The sequence below is a fragment of the Theobroma umbraticum genome, unplaced genomic scaffold (genome assembly GCF_002168275.2).
Source record: "Theobroma umbraticum cultivar Fairchild unplaced genomic scaffold, ASM216827v3 scaffold_67.0, whole genome shotgun sequence".
Taxonomy (NCBI): domain Eukaryota; kingdom Viridiplantae; phylum Streptophyta; class Magnoliopsida; order Malvales; family Malvaceae; genus Theobroma; species Theobroma umbraticum.
In genome coordinates, this window is record NW_018397262.1 from 2,398,406 (window position 1) to 2,419,882 (window position 21,477).

General features: G+C 33.4%; 1 protein-coding gene and 1 long non-coding RNA gene across 2 annotated transcripts; both read left to right on the plus strand.

Moving 5' to 3' along the window:
• The first annotated feature begins 4,406 nt into the window (after positions 1-4,406).
• Positions 4,407-15,312, plus strand: FUG1 (Translation initiation factor 2, small GTP-binding protein). Its single transcript, XM_021432196.1, has 12 exons — positions 4,407-6,149; positions 6,281-6,313; positions 6,591-6,704; positions 6,905-7,054; positions 7,189-7,287; positions 7,379-7,441; positions 7,916-8,071; positions 8,195-8,260; positions 10,708-10,944; positions 11,699-11,974; positions 12,631-12,819; positions 14,679-15,312. The coding sequence occupies exons 1-12, from the start codon at positions 4,683-4,685 to the stop codon at positions 14,838-14,840; spliced, it is 3,012 nt and encodes a 1,003-aa protein (XP_021287871.1). The 5' UTR covers positions 4,407-4,682; the 3' UTR covers positions 14,841-15,312.
• A 3,970-nt stretch (positions 15,313-19,282) lies between these two features.
• On the plus strand, positions 19,283-21,198 carry LOC110419932 (uncharacterized). Its single transcript, XR_002445500.1, has 3 exons — positions 19,283-19,476; positions 20,366-20,637; positions 21,076-21,198. It is a non-coding gene; the product is annotated as an uncharacterized LOC110419932 (long non-coding RNA).
• The last annotated feature ends 279 nt before the right edge of the window (positions 21,199-21,477 follow it).

The window sequence follows — 21,477 nt, forward strand, 5'->3', positions numbered from 1 at the left end:
TATGACTTACTAGAGCCTTAGATTTATTAGGCATTTCAACAAATATATCATGAACTAGTTTAGCATGTATTAGGAACTTCAAGGAACAAATTATGTGATCGGAGGCTCTAGTATCTATGATCCATGAATTTGGCTTTACAAAAGAATTAAAAATGCTAAGCAAACAATATATTTGTGCACTTTGATCATAATAGCTCATAGAAGTAAATATCATACTTTTAATTGTAGAGTTGACTAATAAGGGTTTCGATGGTTATGGTTAATTATTAAAAAAAAAAAGGATTATGGCTAATAGTCTCATCAGCATTAGATCCAACATTCTCATTAAGCATTGCCATGATATTTTGAACTTGATTTCTTATGAACGACAATTGAGACCGTACTAGTAGTATTTTCCTTATCTTGACCCAGCTGAAGTGTATTAACAACATTGTTGACAGAATTGACTAACTTTCTAGGGTTGGTTTTGTTCTAAAGTAAACTTGAAATTAAAGGGAACCTCAATCAACCTATAACAGTTGCCCTTCGTGTAACCAATCTTACTATAGTATGCGCAAGTCCCATCCCTCTCGAATCTCTTCTTCCCATCCACGTAGCTAATCTTCTTCCTATCCATATAGCTAGCCATAATAGATGCCTCAATAAGAGGTTGTGAATGTATATGAATCTCCATATGTGACTATTCCCTTAAAATGAAATTCTAAACCTCATCTAATGATGGAAAATGCTTAATCATGAATGTTTGAGACCTCAAAGCAAAATTGCTCTCATTAAGCCTATTTAGGAATTTAAACACATTATCCTTTTGACATTGCTATACATATCTCTGAAAGCATTTTTGGTTACATTTACCATAAGCACATTGAGTCATAAGCCTAAAACTCCTAAGTTCTTTCCAAATTTAATTTAGTTTTGTGAAATATTCATCTACAGTGAATGTTCCTTGTGAAATATTTGAGAGAAAGAATTTAAGATTACATTCACTTGCATTGTCAAGCTGGAGAACCTCCTCTTCAGTGTGTCCTAAATGTCAATCGCAAAGTTCATATAAAATAAAACTGAAGCAATCAGAGGTGAGATAGATTCCAGCATCCAGGCAATTATCAAGTTGTTACACTTGACCCAAGAAACATAAAGCTTATCGTTAAGACCTGGTTCAATGATGATTCCATCAATGAAACCAGTTTTGTTAATGGACAAGGCCAAGAGAAATGAGTAGCTTTAAAAGAAATAGTTTGCTGAAGCCAGCTTTAGATTTATTACTACCAATCCATGATAATTATATTGATGTAGATAATATGGTGATAAAGGATCTTCAAGAGTTAAAGGAATTGATATGGAATTGGGATTTGGAGTAGTCTTATCTCTCCCATTCTTGAATCTTAAAGATGCAAAAACAACACTCAATTTTGGAAATTGAAACTAGAAATAAAAATATCTAAAGGAAATTGGGAAAAATAATGAAACAATTTTGAAAAACGAAGAAGAAATCAGGAGAATCAAAGAAAAAATTGGAAGAACTCGTAAACCATAGAAATGAAAACTTATCTTTGATATCATATGAAAATTTTGCCAAAAGAATTTGCAAAATAGTGCTTTAATTATCTCAAGTAATTTCAATATCATAAGAGCACTTTATTTATGTAGGAGCTAAGAGCTAAAAAGTCTTTAGAGAATGACTATTGTCAAGAAGAAAACATGAACAAATGACAAGGAGAAATCTAATAAAAAATCTAATAAAAAGTATTCTTTTGATGTGGAATAATTAAACTACCTCCAACTAATTACAGTATTTACAAAATAACTTAATAAAAAAAATATATATGCTACACGTGCATAAATACCCTCCAACAATACGTTATAGGCCCATTCTTGGTTGCAAGCAAGCCCAAGTCCAAAAATTGTTAATCTCAATGGATCTGTCCATTCAGCCATGTCCAAAAAGAGCTTGATTTTCAAATAATGGACTATCCACAAGCTTAGCCCATAACAAAGGGAGAGACCATTAAAAAGAGCTCAGAAAAGCTTAATCTTCACATGATGGGATGCCTTGAAAACGACTGGAATGCATCAGAAAGGGACCTTGTTCGTCTCCTGGTAAGCAGAAAACAACAAACTGAACAAAATATGTGGGCGAGGCCATTTGTTTACTTACATATATATACTTTTAAAGTAGAACCATTCCTTTCACTCTAGCTGACACATGGACAGGATTTGGGGAGAAATTTTGATAATTATAATAATTTTTTTTTATAATTAGAATAAAAAAAGTTCAAATTCTATTTTTTAAATAAGAAATCATGCATCAATTAATAAGTCAAATGTTTAGATACGAATTATTATAATAAAATTAAATATATAAGTTGATTTTTTTTCCTAATAACAGTTTAAATCTTTTAAATAATTTTAAGTTAGCATTGTTTGGAGCTGATATTAATGTGTAAATATTGGTCTTATATAGTATTTTGTATTGTAAAAACACAATATATGCTCAGAAATATTATCCTTACTTTATCAATATTATTTTTTACTTAACATATAGGTGAATTGTGTCGATTTATCTAATTAATTACTTGACTAATAATAATATATTGATAATTATTTAAGAGGTTCTAGATTATTTCGAAAACTAGGAATGAAGCTTGTCAGAAAGGAAAGAGTCCAGACGTGTTCAACACAATAATGAGGATTCAAGAAACTATAGCAGAATATGAGGAAGTAATAACTGAGAAAGGGAAGGAAATGATTATTAAGGTGCAGCTGCAAACACAAGCTCGATGGAAAAGAGGACAGGGAATGCCAATACATGCAAGTTAAAGTCTGAAGCAGAAGCAACATAGAGTTGCAAAAGAGGGAATTAAACTAACCTATGGAAATAATTCCCAGAAGATTATATTGGAAATGGATTCAGAAGTCCTATACAAGAATCAAGGATGAATCAAAAGTGTTCTTTTGAAGGTTTTGTGTTCAGTTGTGTGCATAAGAAAGCCAACAAGACGACAGATTAGATAACTAGTCATGTAAATAATTAGGGGATGTGTTCTGATAATTGGGTTGAAATAATTCCATCCTTCTTGGTACATACATATTCTTTGTAAAGATGGATTACCAGCTCCTCGTCAGTGCATGCAAAATGCGTAGGAACGTAGAAGGGAAGGAAAGACCTCATTTTGTTACCTGCATTGTTTTACTACATATTGGTGTATCATACACTGTTTCCTTAATAAAATATATTTCATGACTAGCAAAAAAAAAAAAATAGCATTTACCAATAATATGTAACAACAGTGTTTTGCTAGCAATTAGGCCACAGATTTGCCTCACAGAAAAAGGACAACCCAAGGTTATAGCCATAGGTCCCCAATGCTTCATCTTCACAAGACAAAGCCACGAAAGCTTTCGGAGTTATTGTTACATGGGAAAATTACCTTTCCCTTTTTCACTTATTTCACTCTCTTATTATCTTATTTCTCTCCTTCTTTATAGTATGTTGATCGTTGAGGAGTAATATCAAGCTTTCCAATTTGATTATATCTTGTAAGGTTTTTGATGATCGAACAATATTCCTCCCAATAATTATGATAATTAAGAAAGATTTTGACCTTAATACCTTTGATGGTTATCGTAGCTGGAAGTTTGTATTACCATTAGTTATTAATTATTGTTTTCAATCATTAAAAGTAGTGGAATTGGAAACCCCTGTCTATCCTTAATTGAGTGATGTAATTGTTAGAATAGTGAGTCCAAATCTTAGATGGTATCGTTTTATTGAGTTCACAGAGTTGCAATACACATACAACACTATCTATGACTTACAAATCCGATTATTCTATATACCATCATGAAGATTTTAAACTTTTACAAATAGTTAAAAATAATCTCCCATGTCTTCTTATTTATTATATTAATTCATTAATATTTTAAATGTATTATAATGGGTATGTAACAATCTTCTAATTCTATTAACCGAGTTTAAAAACTCTATCAGTGATGTATTTGATAATTTTTCTTTAAAGAAAAAATAATGAGCAATTTGCACATGACCCATATTGTTTTCTTTCAATAATTATTATTTTAATGGAAGTAACTTTAATTACAAGTTATTTTAGCAAAATTAAAATTCTATTAATTATTAACTCAACCATTATTCTCAATTCAAGTTGTGTATTTTTTTTTTAATTTTTAAGATTTATCACTTTTTCCAAAGTTGGTTTTTAGTTAACATAATAAGGACTCTATTAATTTAACAAAAACAAAATTATTATGAAGTAATATCATAAAATGACATAATTGATGATCAATTAGAAGAACAAATGAGAGGTGAGAATGTTGGAATAAGACTATGTTGCCACTTTTTATTGTGAGGCGAGGACAACGGTAGAATTTTAACAAAGGAAAATGAAAGCGCGGCGTAGCCTTATCACAAAGCCAAGGGAAAATAGAGGAGGAAAAATCGACAGGCGGAGAATGAGCCACACATGTGATTACCCACAAGTATGTCCAGAGTCCCTGACCCCAGTCTTTAGCTTTGCCCGTCACCCGTAAGCACCACCTCACAATTTTATCATTTTGCCCAACCGCCCTGGAAAAATAAAGAAGGAAAGAGGTAAGCTTTTGCTGCTCTGGGTTTCTTTTTCTTTTTCCGTTTTCTCTAAATTCAGATGAAACCGATTTAGCATGCAATGGTCATAGTGGTAGGAACAATGCCTTCGTCGTCTTTGGCTTCCCTTGTTAATTTGGGAACCCTTAATGCTACTTTCATTAATTATTGCTCTGACCCAATTTCATCATCGTATTATTCTTGTATTAGAAAGGTTTCATTGTCTAGAAGGAGTTTTAGTAGGAAATGTAAATGTAAATACTCTGTGGCAGCAACTGATTTTGTTGCTGAGGCAAACAGTGCTTCCTCTTCTTCTTATAAAAATAGTGATTCTGATATTGTCCTTAAACCTGCCCCCAAGCCGGTTTTAAAGCCCCAGGGGGTGAAAAACGAAAAGGGTTTGTCTTGGAACGGTGAAGAGAGTGAGAATGAGGATGAGGAGGAAGAAGAAAATGAGAGGAGTAGAGTAATTCAGTCATTGGGTGAAGTATTGGAGAAAGCTGAAAAGTTGGAGACTTCAAATGTAAATGTTAATGCTAATGTTATTGTAAATAAAGCAAAAGCGAGTGGTGGAGCTGGTGGTAAAAAGACTAAGACTTTGAAGAGTGTGTGGAGGAAAGGGGATAGTGTTGGAACTTTGCAAAAGGTTGTTAAAGAGTCTCCTAAGGTTAGTAATAATAATAATATAGGAGGAGGAGCTGGAGGAGGAGAGGGCAAGGTGGAGTCCCAAGGTGAAAGTGGTCGTGCGCCTTTGAGACCTCCACAGCCACCTTTAAGAGCTCAACCTAAGCTACAATCTAAGCCATCAGTAGCACCTCCACCTTTGGTGAAGAAGCCAGTTATTTTGAAAGATGTTGGGGCAGCTAGAAAGTCAGAAGTTGTTGATGAGGCTGATTTGGATGAGAAGAGTAAAGAAAGAAAACCTATTTTGATTGATAAATTTGCATCAAAGAAACCTGTGGTTGACCCTCTCATTGCTCAAGCTGTATTAGCCCCTACAAAGCCAGGGAAGGGCCCTGCCTCTGGAAAGTTCAAGGATGATTATCGCAAGAAAAATGTTTCCGCTGGAGGTCCAAGGAGGCGTGTTGTTAATGATGATCTTGAAATTGCAGATGAGGAGACATCAGAGCTAAACGTGTCAATACCTGGTGCTGCCACTGCAAGGAAAGGGAGGAAATGGAATAAAGCTAGACGGAAGGCAGCCAGACTCCAGGCTGCCAAAGAGGCAGCGCCTGTTAAAGTAGAAATTTTGGAGGTTGGAGAAAAAGGCATGTTGATAGAGGAGTTAGCTTATAATTTGGCGATTAGTGAAGGGGAAATTCTTGGATATCTGTACTCCAAGGGAATTAAGCCAGATGGAGTGCAAACTTTGGACAAAGACATGGTAAAGATGGTTTGTAATGAGTATGAGGTAGAAGTCATAGATGCTGACCCTGTTAAGGTAGAAGAAATGGCAAAAAAGAAGGAAATTCTCGATGAGGATGACCTAGACAAGCTACAAGACAGACCTCCTGTTCTTACCATAATGGGTCATGTTGACCATGGGAAGGTTAGATGTAATCTTTTGCATATAGAATTTCTCCTGTTCTTTTATTCCAATTTGAATATAAGAAGATGAAAGAAACATATGTTAAACTCTAGACCTTACTAATGTGTATTTTGGTGATATATGCTTGGCAGACAACTCTTCTGGATGCTATTCGAAAGAGCAAGGTGTGTGGAATATTGATCAAACTAATGCTCCTTGTGAATGTTTTTGGCATCTGAAATAAATAGAAACTTTCACATCATAGGATTTACTTGTTCTAGTTGAACTTTTATTTCCTTTTTTTAAAAAAAATAATTTCAAGGTGGTGTGCTTGTGATAGTATGATTGTCTGCACAAAAATTATTGGTAATCAAGTTAATTGATCCTCAAAGCTATTTGCAGTGACTAACTAGCGAAACATGTGCAGTATAAAATTGAAGCCTGACTGCTGGATTTTTACAGGTGGCTGCCTCTGAAGCAGGTGGTATAACACAAGGAATTGGAGCCTATAAGGTTCTAGTACCAATTGATGGCAAGTCACAACCATGTGTTTTTCTTGATACTCCTGGACATGAGGTAAAATATTCACTAGGAACTTTCAACTTTAAAGCTCTTTGTCAACTAGGAATAGCTTTTGCATCCCCTTTCAGTTTGTTGTTAGATGCTTCATCAACTACTAACTTCTTACATGAACGCTGTTATAGAGCCAATTCTAAACTGTAACTTGCTTGCATTGTGTTGCTCTTAGATGATATCTATTATATCCGTTCGTGTAGGCTTTTGGGGCAATGAGGGCTCGTGGAGCACGGGTGACAGACATTGTGATCATTGTGGTGGCTGCTGATGATGGGATCCGTCCTCAAACAAATGAGGCCATAGTTCATGCCAAAGCAGCTGGAGTACCGATTGTCATTGCTATAAATAAGGTGTGTTAACTGCAAGTCATTTTCTTTTCTGACAATTGGAAAGCAAATCTATGCTAAGAGAAAACTCTGGTGCTTGGCAATGTTTAAGTGTTGGCATACAGATGCAGCTAATATTATCCATTCCTCTATAACAGATAGATAAAGATGGAGCTAACCCAGAAAGAGTCATGCAAGAGCTTTCTTCAATTGGTCTGATGCCAGAGGACTGGGGTGGTGACATCCCTATGGTTCAGGTTTTTATTCTTTAGTAATATATCATATTTGCGTGTCTATGTTGATTCATGTGCTTTGCGAATGCTTATATTTTGGCATCTCCTATTACAGATCAGTGCTCTGAAAGGGCAGAATATAGATGATCTATTGGAGACTGTTATGCTTGTTGCTGAGGTGAGTATTATTTGACTTTCCTGCATCTTGACCATTTTGCTTTGAAATTCTTCCTGTACAAAGCAAATATATAATCTTGCTTGTCAGCGGTTTTGGCTGTCAAAATATGCAGTAGAGCCTTGGTTCCTTTTTCTTGTCTTTCTAAGTTTTCAAATCATTTTGAATTTGCTATGTAGTTCATTTTCCTTCTTAAAATAGCAACTCAACACGTATATCTATCAAGGAATAAACCTTTTTTGAATTCTACTAACTGGACCAATTAATGATGTCATTAGGCACTTTAGTGGTAAAACATTTCGAGAAACGCACATTTCACTAATGCCTAAAAAATTCAATATGATTTTAGGTCTAAGTAGCGATCTATCTTTGGTGAAATATTTCAATAATATATAAGTTTTTTTGTGTCTAACTATGAAGACATATCTGTTTTGCATATTGTTACTTGCAATATGACCTTCAGCCTGATTGTTTCAGTTACAAGAGTTAAAGGCTAATCCTGATCGGAATGCAAAAGGCACTGTTATTGAGGCAGGTCTTCATAAATCTAAGGGACCAGTAGCTACTTTTATTGTGCAGAATGGAACCCTTAAAAGAGGGGATGTAGTTGTTTGTGGAGAAGCCTTTGGAAAGGTTGGTAAATAGAGTCAAACCCTAGATTCTTCTAATATGAAAATTCACTGCCTACTATTTTGCGTAAATGCTTAATTTTGTGCATCTATCTCTGAGGGCTTGTTCCACTATGTCCATGGTCAGATGCGTGCTTTATTTGATGATAGTGGAAACCGCGTTGATGAGGCCGGACCGTCCATACCCGTGCAGGTTAGCAAATTATTATGTTTCCCCTCCTATTTAGCTATCTGTCTTCCCATCTTTAACTGTATTTTTGATTAGAGGCTTGAGAATTACTAATAAACCTGCCAGTCTAAGTTGAGCACAGACATTGAACTGTTTTCTGGACTTCTTGCAAAATAGTTAACATTTTGACATGCAGCTTGATCTCTTTGTGACCCTTGTAGGGAAATTAGTAACACACGCACACATACACACACACACATAAAATTTTTAAAGTGAATCTCTAATTTTGCTGTTCATTTTGCTGCTCAGATTCCATACGCTTAAATTATCTTGACTATTATTTTCTGAAATTATCTTGTTAATGAATTAAAAATTGTTAGGATTTGCTATCTAACAATTATTATTTTGACACTTGTTAAGATTATTGTTAAATATTTTTGATTAGAGGCTTGAGACATATTAATAAACCTGTCGGTCTAAGTTTAGCTTAGACATTGAACTGTTTGTTGTTCTCATTGTAAAACAGCTAACATTTCAACATGAAGCTTGATTTCTTTGTGGCCCTTGTAGGGAAATTAGTGACACACACACACACACACACATTTTAAAAGTTTAAAGTGAATCTTTAATTTTTCTGCCCTGATTCTGTAGTTCTAAATTATCTTGACTATCTAAGGGGTGAAGGTGGGAAATCTCCTAACGCCTTCCCTGCACACTGCACTGACCCTCACAAGCCTTTAGAAAAATCATATATGTAGTCTAATTATTATGGGCCTTCTAACTTAAAACCTTTTTGTAGCTTCTCTTCCTGTATTCTTTTGTAGACATGAGCTATAATATATTGAAGAAGCTTTTTAAAGAAACTAGTTAAAATTACAGTATTTATTGGGCACATTAGCTATCTGTTGTTTTGGAAGATGTATTATACTTCCCATAGATTTAGGTAAAATGTACTTTCTTTATGCATGTATTTTGTGTACAGGATAAGTAGTGGTGAGCACAATTCAGTTAAAATTGAATGAACTGAATTAACTGATTTGTTTGGTTTATTTAGTTAATTAGTTAATTCAGTTATAAAGTTTGGTTAATTTCGTTGGTTTCGATTTTGAATTTTTTTTTGGTTAACCAAATTAACCGAACTTTGGGTGACAAAAAAAAAATGCTAGTGGTGGGAATTGAACCCACAACTAAGCTAAGACAATTTGTTTTGTTTGAATGGCTACCCTACCCTTTATAATTAAGTCAAAGTAAATTTTGCAATTAAGGAGTAAACTTTTTATTATGTTTAATTAATCAAAATTTTAAGATAATCTTCCTATAATTAGCCCTTAACTACAAGTAACTCTTAACCCCTTTCATTTATCATGTAATTGAAATATTTGATAAATGTTTTTTACTTAAATATCTTGAAAAAAATATAAAAGAGATTATGAGATATAGCTTTAATCAATATGTAATTTAAAGTAAAAAAAACAGCAAAGATAATTATAGGAATATAAACTCTGAGGGAACTTTAAATTAGATTAAATAAAGAATTAAATCATTTGAAAATATAAAATATCTTATTGAGCTCAATACCAAATAAAGTACTAACATCTTAAGCACAAACTAGAACGGATAATAATGAAAAAAAAAAAGAAAATACTTGTTAAGTAATTTGTACTTGTATAATGGACATGTTCTAGTTAAAGTGTTAATGAAAATTATAAATCAAGTTCTAAAAATCCAATTATCACCTTTTATATTTTGTATTTTTATTTTAGGGTAGACTATGTAGAGACTATTAATTAATTAAATTACCCAAATAGTTTCTTTTGTGTCTCTTTTACCTTTTCTCTTTCTTCTTTTGTTATTGATAAATAAGTTGATTGATACTTATTGTCCACTTTATAATCCACACCTATTACTATTTATTTTCGAAAAATTTTGAGATTAATAAGTGAGGAATAAAAAAATAATAAAGAAATGAAAGGGGGGAGAATGCAAATAACTCAACACAATGTACACTTTTTGTTTAATTTAGTATTGGAAATTAAAAATCTGATAAAAAAGATAGTTAACCTTAAAATTTCGGTTAACTGAACTAAATCAGTTAATTGGTTAATTCGGTTAAAGCAAAATTTCGGTCATTTCTGTTAACTTTTTCAGCTAGTTCAGTTAATTCTTTTCAATCATCATGGGGCCCCATGCATACAAGAGGAAAAAGAAAGGGAAAAGAAAATATGTAAAGGAAGATATCATGCACGACTATGTGGTGTTTAGTTTCCATGAAGTGGCTTTTTCTGAACTCAACAACATGCTGAATGTATAAGTGACCAACATATTTTGAAATTAAACCAAGATCAATTTGTAGAATTCTGTTGAATCTGTGTCCGATGCTTGGTTTCCATACACTGGCTATGTTCTGTCCAATTTTTAGTGTTACTCTAGGTTTAGAACTTCTCCTAAGAAATCTGGTGTGTATGTCTCAGGTCATAGGTTTGAATAATGTTCCGATTGCTGGTGATGAATTTGAGGTTGTTGCTTCCCTTGATGTTGCACGTCAAAAGGCAGTGGCCTGTGCAGAGTTGTTGCGAAATGAACGTATGTCGGCCAAGGCTGGGGATGGAAAGGTCACACTTTCTTCTTTAGCTTCTGCAGTGTCAGCTGGAAAGCTTTCTGGGTTAGACTTGCACCAGCTGAATATTATCTTGAAGGTTGATTTACAGGTATGCACATCAGATTTACACAAAGAAAAACAACATGCAAGGCTATCTCATTCATAACATTGATAATTTGCTTTATAATGAAATTGGAAATGCATATGAATGGCTTGGCCTTTCTATTGAATAATTAATGCTGCTGCTACAAGATTGCTGGTCAGATCTCATCGTTTTTTAGGTAAAAGGGGGAAAAGAATGAAAACGTATTCCTGGTATGTGCAATAGTTATATCAAAATTTTATGCAAGGAATAACTAGCGTCATAAGCCATCCGTGTGAATTGGAAATATTTTGTGTGAGAGTTGACCAATATTGATGAGACATTGGGGGCATGTGAATTGCATGAAGACTGATATGGGGCCAAAAGAAAGGTTGTTACCCTGTATTGGTCCCCCAAAGCTGACGATAGTGATGGGAGACAGTTGATTGGAGGATTTAGTTATATGTTCCAAACATTAAAATTTAGTTAATTAACTTATTTTTTTTATGTAAGAAACTTATCTTTGTTTGAAAAGAAAAAAGAAAACTCGTCTTTGGTAGTTCAAACTTATCTTTGTATGAGAAACTACCCAGATTGCATCTTGGTATCCATTTCTAACATATTAGTCTACCACTTGGTGCTTGTGCTGCACTGTTGATTCCATGCAAACAATTGAACATCCTTAAACATTATAATTGTGTTGTGCTTGTGCTGCAGTATTCCATTTTCTATCTCCTGTGAATGTTATAATTGCTTAACTGTATTTGTTTTCCACAACTAGGGATCAATAGAGGCTGCCAGACAAGCATTGCAGGTGCTCCCGCAAGATAATGTCACTTTGAAGTTTCTCTTGGAAGCAACAGGAGATGTAAGCTCCAGTGATGTTGATCTTGCAGTTGCTAGCAAAGCCATTATCTTGGGATTTAATGTGAAGGCACCTGGTTCTGTCAAGAGCTATGCAGAAAATAAAGGTGTTGAGATTCGGCTTTACAGAGTCATCTATGAACTTACTGATGATGTGAGGAATGCAATGGAAGGACTCCTAGAGCCTGTTGAGGTTAGTTTAATGTTTAAATAATTGAATTTTGATTTCAGGGTTGTAGATGCCATGTGAGATGGACTGAGCAGATCAAGCTGTTTGATATCCCATTTGGTTCATGAGTTGACTTATACACTGTCTGGGTTGATGGGAATAGGAAGAATGAAGAGGAAAGCGGGGAAGGGATGGACCTGGCCCTTGTTTGGGAGAGTTGAAAATGAAAATAGAGGGGAATGGAGGGAAACCCATTTATCCCTTCCATAACATAGTCCTATCATGGGTTGCATCTGTTCTTAATTTCATTGAAGGAGCCTTTAATTCTAATTTCCTGAATCAGTTACATTTATATTGTACTTCTATCTATGGCTACATCTCTTCAATTCTTGGTAGTCATGTTTTCTGTCAATTACATTGACCATTCTCTTCTACTTCTAAAGTTTGCTGAGACATGATTCCTCTCTCTCTCACCTTCATTTTTTGATATTTTTGTTCCTTTGACACTGTTCTTGTGTAGTCTCTAGTACACTGCTTTAAACGTTATTGCTGTTGTAAGCTTGGACCTCAATAGGTTTAAGGCTTTGGATTCTTGCATCATGTGCTTGCTTTTGCTGCAGTATGTTACTATTTTCTCATCAAAGATTACAAGTTGACAGTTACTGCTTCTGTGTTGGTAGGAGCAAGTACCAATTGGCTCTGCAGAGGTTCGGGCTGTTTTCAGCAGTGGTAGTGGTCGTGTTGCTGGATGCATGGTAACAGAAGGAAAGGTAGTGAAGGGTTGTGGCATTCGTGTCATTCGAAATGATCGCACAGTCCATGTCGGTGTTCTTGATTCATTGCGACGGGTTAAGGAACTTGTAAAAGAGGTATAATGTTAATTGCCAGTACTGCTTCTTTCTTTGTTCACATTCCCCACCCCCAACCCTTCTGTTTAACATGACATTTTGATGCATGCTTCCTTTGCTCATATGTATCTGCTAATGTGTTTTAAATTGAGACAACAGATAAGTATTTTGGTAAATCATGCAATAATTGTGCTTGGGAAGATTTGATGGGTTTGATATTCTGCCTACTAATGTGACATATAGATGAAAGAAACAAGTAATAATAAGCTGATCATAATTGTACATAACGAGAACTGCAAGCAGAAGTTACACTTTGTTGAATAAATAGATTGGAGCTCAATGTATATTTGATATATATTGTAAGGTGAAATTTTGAATGATTAGAAACATAATACTCACAAAATTTTCTTCATGTTTGGTTGCTTTTGTGGTTGTAATTGTCTTGCCTTCATGAGCACTTCTGGGGTTTTTTCTAGACCAAATAGAAAAGCATAAAAAAAGATTTCAGAAATTGTAAGGCGAATTGAATTATGTTTGGTTAAGCATTTCATTTCGGGCACTTTTTCTATCTTGGATAATGAATGATATGATTGACAATTATTTCAGCCTATTTTGTTTATAACTGTATTTTCCATAATGGTTGGAAATTGTTAATGTTTAATCTTTCAGCTAAATAGAGCTTTTTTTACTGTAAATTAATTTGATGGTACTTATTTTGTGATTCCAAGGGATGTTGATGTAGTTTGTGATTATGATATGTTTTGGCAATGCCAGATGGATCTGATTGTTGCTTCTATTGGTCCGTTTACTTTTATTCCAATAAGATCCTTCCAAATATATGAAAGTTTAACGATCTGATGATTTCTTTTTTCCTACCTTCCGCATCCCATCCTGGTTTCTCTTTTCCTTCCATTTTCTATAATTTGTCTTGAGAACATAGTTCATGCCTGCGGCAATTTGCTGTGAAGAGAGGTAATTGATAGAAAGATAAAGACTTGAGTTTGAACTTTATTTTTTGGTTGAAACAGATAATATGTGGGCATCTTTGTGCTTGATGTAAATATGAGGCCTTCTTGAATATTCGATTATAGCACATCTTTTCCTTTTAATTTTTCACTTGTCACTAATGCTTTGTATTCTCTGTGCTATTTATCTAATGTAGATCCAGTGGCATTGCCTTCACCTTTGTTTTGTTAATCCTTTTCTTCATGTTGAGATATGTTTATGGGAGGTTTTTGTCTTGCAGAAGGTTTAGGCTTTGCTCGGTAGAGTGGAAAAGTGGGAAGATGGAAGGGGGTGGGTTGAAAAGTGGGGAGAAAATGTGTTTTGCTATTGGTTGGAAAGAGATAAAAGTGAGAGGAAAGAAAACAGGAGAGATTACGGTTTTCCATCTTTATTCACAAAAACAAATCATTCCAAATTAGAAAGATTAGAGGAAAGAAAATGGGAGAGGTGCGAGTTAAATGTTACATATTTACAAGGTTGTCCATCATATTTACCCTTTTATCTTAACTTACAAAGAGTATAATAGTAAAATAATATAATTTTCTCTTTCTTTCTTTTCATTTTTTTAACTCTACCAAGCAACAGATGGAAAGAAAATTATTATTTACATCCATTTTCCCCTCATTCTTACCAAGCACCAATGCAGAGGAAACATGTGTTTTCCTTCTTTCCACTTTTGTCCCCTAAATTTCCATCTTTTCATTTTCTATCCACCCTACCATGCAAAGCCTGTTTGGGAAAATTGAATTCTGGTGTTATACTTGTAGATCATGTTGTGAGATGCTTTTTTGAGAGATAGTAGGCCTATGATTTGATGAATGTTTCTAGTGTTGATCCTGAAGATATTTAGGGGAATATATCTCTCTTCTGGACAGGTAAATGCAGGGTTGGAGTGCGGTATGGGAATGGACGACTACGACGAATGGCAGGAAGGAGATATTGTTGAAGCCTTCAACACGGTTCAAAAGAAGCGGACCCTTGAAGAGGCATCTGCTTCGATGGCAGCTGCACTGGAAGGAGTAGGAATTCAGTTGTAGTTGTAGAAGTGCACAGGGCTACAAAATTGGCTTATTGGCTTTTCTTCATGGAATCAATATTTTTTATAACACAGGCATATACCACAATGCAGTGTCTCTGCTGCTGCATTGGGCATCGCTTAACGTGCATCATATAAGAGTTTTCCCCATACTGCAATCTATTTTCAAGTGCGGCATGTTGAGGTTCTGGGCTTGCAGATTTTGCCTTTGTTGTAAACCTTTTTTTTGCTGTGTATATTAACATCTGGCTCCAGCATGCTTTTGTAAAGACTGGACAGTTACATTCCACAAGATTCAATGTAGAAAATACCTTGTAACATTTACCCAAAGAGGGGAAAGGAATATAGTTGCAAATGTGCTGGGAGAATGGCATGCATTTCTCACGCTGTAAGTAAGTCTGTGTATGTGAAATTTGTTGAGTCTGAACTTTGGTTTTTAGGTCTAAAAGGAAAGATTTCGCTTTGTTTGGTAACCAGGAAAATGGAATGTGCAGAGGCACAGCACTCAATCTTTCTCTCAAGCTGTTTGAGTTGTGTGATGTATCTCTTTTTCCCTGTGCAACGGGTTATATATAATTTCGAAATAATATAATATTATTTTATTCTAAATGGTTAAAATTATTCTAAAATTAGCATATCAATGGTAATACCATCAACTTAACGGAAGTGGGTTTCTTATTTTTAAGGCACACCAGCCTGGGAAGAAAGAGCCATTGCTAACTGGGGAGCATTGCTGAAACCTGGGAGGAAGCTGTTAACTTTAGTCAAAATTGTAGGAAATGGTTGCTGCAAAAAAAAAAAAAAACTACAGCTCGAGACATCCTTTGATGTTTTAAGCTTCATTGTAGGTACCCTTAATCGAGACATCCTCCCAATTAGATGTTACAATTTTAAACATGATATAATAAGATATGAAGTTAAATAGATGTGTTTAATGCGACAAATATGTTTAATTAATCGTATTTAACTGTGTATAAATGACATTTTTATTTGTCTGTTTAAATTAATAGGAAAAAATTATTTTAATTTTATTTAAATATTTTTAAATAATTATTTTAAATATTTTTAAATAATTATTTTAAATTTTTTTTTAAATTTGATAAAGATAATAAAGTTATATTGCTTGAACCCTAAGATAAGGTGAGGTCAAAATATAATGTAATGCGATTATAGTCAACTATTTTTATTTATTTATTTAAATTAAATTTTATTTTTATTTTATTTTAAGTTTTGTTTCAATCTTGAAATTTTGATCTAAAGGTCCAAATGGTGTTCATACGTGCTTGGGTCCTTTTCCAATATTTGTGGGCGGTAAGCCAAAAGCCTATTCATTGTCAAGACTTTCCTAAGCCCGAAAACAAATTTAACAAATGGTTTAGCACATAAACAGATCAAACGGAATGTTAAACCAGATTAAATAAAATAAACAAGATTAAAGCAAAATTAATCCAGACAAGAAGGCCAGCTGATGAAAACTTTGCAAAGAAAAGAAAAGAAAAAAAACCAGAGATCTCTCTTTCAGGAGCCGCAATATTCAGCATCCTTCTCAAAAAACCCTAGCCATCTCTAACAAATTCTAAAACCTAAGCCCTAGACCTACCAGCCGATTCCACTACAAGAAAATACCAAAGAACTCCAGTAAAATACAAAAAAAATACAGCAGAAAAAGAGGCAGGGGCGGTTTTAATAGGAGAGGTTTGGGTTTTGAGTTTTAAAATAGTTTTTCCCACATAAAAATGTATGGGTTAGGAAAATAGGTATAAGAAAATATAATATAGAAATAAGATAGGTATATAGCAAAGTAGAAAAAATAAAATATATGTAGGTTGAAAGTTTATTTGAAAAATAATAAAAGTTATGTACAACAAGTAAATATAAAAACTATAAATTAGAATGTAAAAGGAATAGCATAATAATATAGTAATGAATAATGGTATCATAAATTAGCCAAACAAAAGATAAAATGTTATTAGCTTAAAGGGTAGAAAATTAGAGCATTTATGCTTAGAGAAATAAGACTATGTATATCCTAAAATTTTGATACATAAAAAATGGTATATTATTATTTGGAATGGACCAAAAATAGAATTTGGCATGGGACACTAAATGTTGCAATCTCAGGTTATCTTTCCTGGGTAAAGGACTTAATTAAAGCCCTGCCCGAAGGATGGGAAGGTTTTAATTGTATGTCCTAAGATTTCTCAATTCAAATAATTAATACTAAATAAATGTTTAGAAAATAATATAAATATATAATTAAATTAAATATAATAACCATGAAACGTAAATCTAATTTAAAGACAATAGCTAAATAAAAAAGGAAATCATCGAGTCCATATTGCGTTATCATTACATCTTTTGATTGTCATTCCATATACCTGGACTTTATATTTTGTACATGAATCAAGGTTTCAATTATGAGACCTTTCCATAAAGTTTGTACAGATAAATTTTTATTAGAAAGATGGGAGGATCTGGGAAACGTTTTCAACAAAAGACTCTAATACATATTTAATAATTTGAAATTTGAATCCTACCATGTGACACATATTTTGTTTACAATTGTCAATCCCGATGATGGGATTTTCTCAAGAAACTTAAAAGGATAAGCTTCTCAAGAAACTCTCTAGATGAGAAAGTGTAATTGAGTTTTATTAGAATGATGGGAGGATTTGAGAAACGCTTTTGATAAAAAGTTGTCGATTGTAATGAATAGTTAAGAATTTATATTTTTTGTATGTGATGGATGATCTCAATGATGAGATTTCTTCGAGAAGCTTGTAAGGATAAATTTTCTAGGAGAATTCGCTAGATGAGATGACATATCTAGATTTTACTAGAACAATGAGAGGATCTAGGAAATGGCCTCGATAAAAAGTTGTCAATTGTAATAATTAATTACGAATTTACATTTCATTGACACACGTAAATTTGAAATTTGTAGCGTTCATCATTCTTGCATTTCATACTCATGGTGCATACTCTTTTCTTCAAAATAAAGTTCGAATGATAATCTTGACGGAGATATTTTTTTTCAAGAAGTTCAAAATGATGAGTTTCTCAAAAAATTCTCTAGGTGAGAAGATATTCCTGTATCTTACTAGAAAGATGGGAGGACTCAAGAAATATAATTAATAAAAAGATTATTATTCATAGTCAAATTAAATAAAAATAGAAATAAAAAACAAAAAGAATAATGATTAATTAAATATACATAAGAATAAAATAAAAGTTAAGGTTAAAATAGGATAACATATGATTAAATAGTACTATTTATGGTACAAGCATTACGGGGTGTTAATCCTTCTCCGTGTGTAACTGTACTGCAGGGTGCTAATCCTTCTCCATGCATACCTATACTCTCAAACTCAACTTTTTAAACTCGTAGACTAGGATGTTGTTTTCTAGATAGACTTAAAATCAATTTAAGACCTTGTCAAATAGAATAAATTTAATAAGAGGCCAATCGCACTTTATAAAAAAGATTGGTGATGACTCCTACACATTTCTCATTGAGGTGGATGGGTTCCCTAAACCTACACGTAGCGACAGTGATTGTAGTTCAAAATTAATGTAATTAGATTCCATTGCACTTTGCAATATTATTAAAAATATGTTTTGTAACACCCCGTACCCTCATTTAGAAGTTGATAAGACTCTATTAATAAGAAGAAAGGTTATTTGACGTAAGTCTAAGTGTCAGAGAACGGTGATAAGCAAAAAGAATATTTTTAAATAAAATAAAATTTTTATGAATAAAATATTATTAAAATATTAATATTTTATTTATTAGTGAGATTAGTTAAAAGAGAAGATTATATGACTAATCTAAGTGGGGGAGAAGAAGAAAAGAAGAATTCAGAAGAAAAGAAGAATTCAGAAGAAAAAAAATGAGGTTAAAGGAACCACGTGTCATTATTAAATAGAACACAATCGGGTAAGTATATATTTAAATATTATAGTGACACGTTGATGTGGTGCAAACCTTATATTATATTTATACACATGTCAAAAAAGGAAATAGAAGAAAATTAAAATTTAAGAAGTGATGTGAGGACTTAATAAAAAAGATGAGAACTTAAGAGAGTTAAATAGTTAATTTACTATTTAACTTGGTCAAACCTTACAAAGAAAGCTTTAACTTTTGTTTTTCCTATTTTTCTCTATATGGCCGGCCACACAAATGAGAGCTTGTTGGAATTAGGTGCAAACAAAGAAAGGAAAGAGTGGGAGAAGAAAAAAAAGGGAAAGAGAGAAGAAATTTTTCCATTTGTTGACTAAATAAAGAGCTTTGAATTTTATCTTGACTTTTCTTTCCATTTCATTCTACCTAGCCGGCCAACTGGTACAACTTTTGTCTTTTTTTTTTTCTTATCCTATGGAAACACTAGAACCTTCATCCTTCATTCTTTAATGCATTTTTTTCTTTCTTTACTTACCACTCGTAACTTTTCTCTTTGTACATTTTTTTCTTCCAACCGTGGCTTTTCTTGATAGATAACCGGGCATCAAGTCTTTCCTCCCATCTTCTCCCATGTTTCTTTCTTTTCTCTTTCCTCTTCATGAATTATCTTCCCTTTTTCCTCCCTCATAACAGAACCTAAGAAGGATTTGGTGGTTTGGCTTAAAATCCCAAGGTAAGGAAGTAAAAATTGTTAGTTTGGTTGAAAGCATGCTTTGTAAATTGATTGTAATGTGTGATTATGTTTATGGCAGCAAAGATAATCTTAGAGGTGAAGAGGTTGTGAATTATATTTGGGAAATTCAAACATAAATCAAGAGATAAGCATGCTAGGTGCTTATATTGTGTTGTATGAGTTTGGTTGGTTAAAGTATATGGATTGTGTAACAAATGTTGTGGGGGATGTTGATAAAAATTTATGAGATTTAGTTAAGGATTGTTGGTTGATATGCTGCCATTTATGAGTATAATTAAATGTATTAGGTTTGAATGGTTACTAGGGAAAATATAGTAAGTAATGTCGTCAAGGCGGCGTGCCGGAGGAAGTAACAAGAGATTGGCAAGTAGAATTAGCTAGATATGCACTCGAATTAATAGTGACATAGTGTTCCCTATTTTAAGGTGAGTAGGGAGTATCTATTTTAAAATTTCCTATGATTATGTATATATATATATATATATATATATAAATATGTATTGATTTATTTTAATACAAAAATTGTGGAAAGCATGAGTTGGTAGAAATGTTAGAAAATTGTGGATGTTATGACTTTGAAAATATGTAAGTTATATACATATATAACTATATGTAAGGTTTCTTGAAATTGGGAAACAAGTTTTCCTTTATGATTTATGTCAAGTATGTGCCTTATAGTTTGTGTGATATGCATTCGTGATTGAAACTTATGCTCACCATGCTAAATGATCTTTCAATCTCATATATCAAGTTATATTTTTAAGTCTTACACGGTATTTTATCATGTACTACGTGAACATTTTCATAATGAGTTTTGAAGCAAATTTTGAGAACCCAACTATACTTTAAAATGGTTTTATTAAACCAGAATATTCGAGAGTAAGCCGGTTGTCACTCCGATTAAGTGTGACCCTTGTGCACAAGTGAACTCTAGCTAGAGAACCCTTGAGTCACCGACAGGCTGTTAGACATGGCTGGGGTCAGAGTCTATGATTTTACGTGGCTAGGCCACAAGTTGTTATACTCGGTTGCGACCGCCTAATTTTCTCCAATGTCGATCAACATCGTTGAGACTACCATGGCATGTGGAGATCCGGTGGAGCGGAGCTCCTAGATGCTATTACGTGGAAGCGAGTCCAGGTGCCTTTATTTCTATACCTACTCGAGAGTGACATCTCTTTGGGTTTTTAACGTAAATAATTTTTGCATGGTGAATTATGAAATTTACGCATAAGCTTTGTAAGATGTTGGATTTTACGGGAGCATGCATGATGATATTTAATTACTTTAAACCCGATGTTAAGTTATTTCGATGGTAGGAATATTTCCATGACTTGAGTTGATATTTGATTTAAATGATTATTTAGCATAAATTACTTATTTTCATATAAGGCACAATCCTCTTTTTGAGTAAATTGTTTTTTATATATTCTTATATTTTTAATATTCAAATCTTCTACCTTTAGCTTGTTTTCCATTTATGCCTTATTCACGGAGTTGATGATCAATGAGTCTGTGAGACTCACCCCTCTTTATTTTCTTTTGCAAATAAGTAATTAGTGCTAGTGCTTTGTTCAGCATCTCGAGGCTGGCTACAACCTAGGTAATGGCATCTCTAGACTTCCACTCAGAGTCGCTTCGCTGCCTAAAAGTCGTTTGTGTCAAATAGTCAGGCTTGTAATAATTAATAGTTACTGAAAATGTACTCGTTAAAGCTTAAGGTTATGTAATGACTACTACATATTATGTTGAAATCGTATGAAATTATCAAACCTGGTTATTAGTTTCTAGATGCCACGTTTTAAATATTATGATTATTTGGTTTAAATGAACTATGTGTTAAAATTGTATTTTGAGTTTAAATTGCTTGGAGGTTTAAGTAAGGCTTGTTTGAGATTTGACGGGTTCGCTCGCAAGTCTCAAACGTCGGTAGCGATCGAGGGAAGGGGTCGTTACATGTTTGCCCTTCAACGTTTAAAA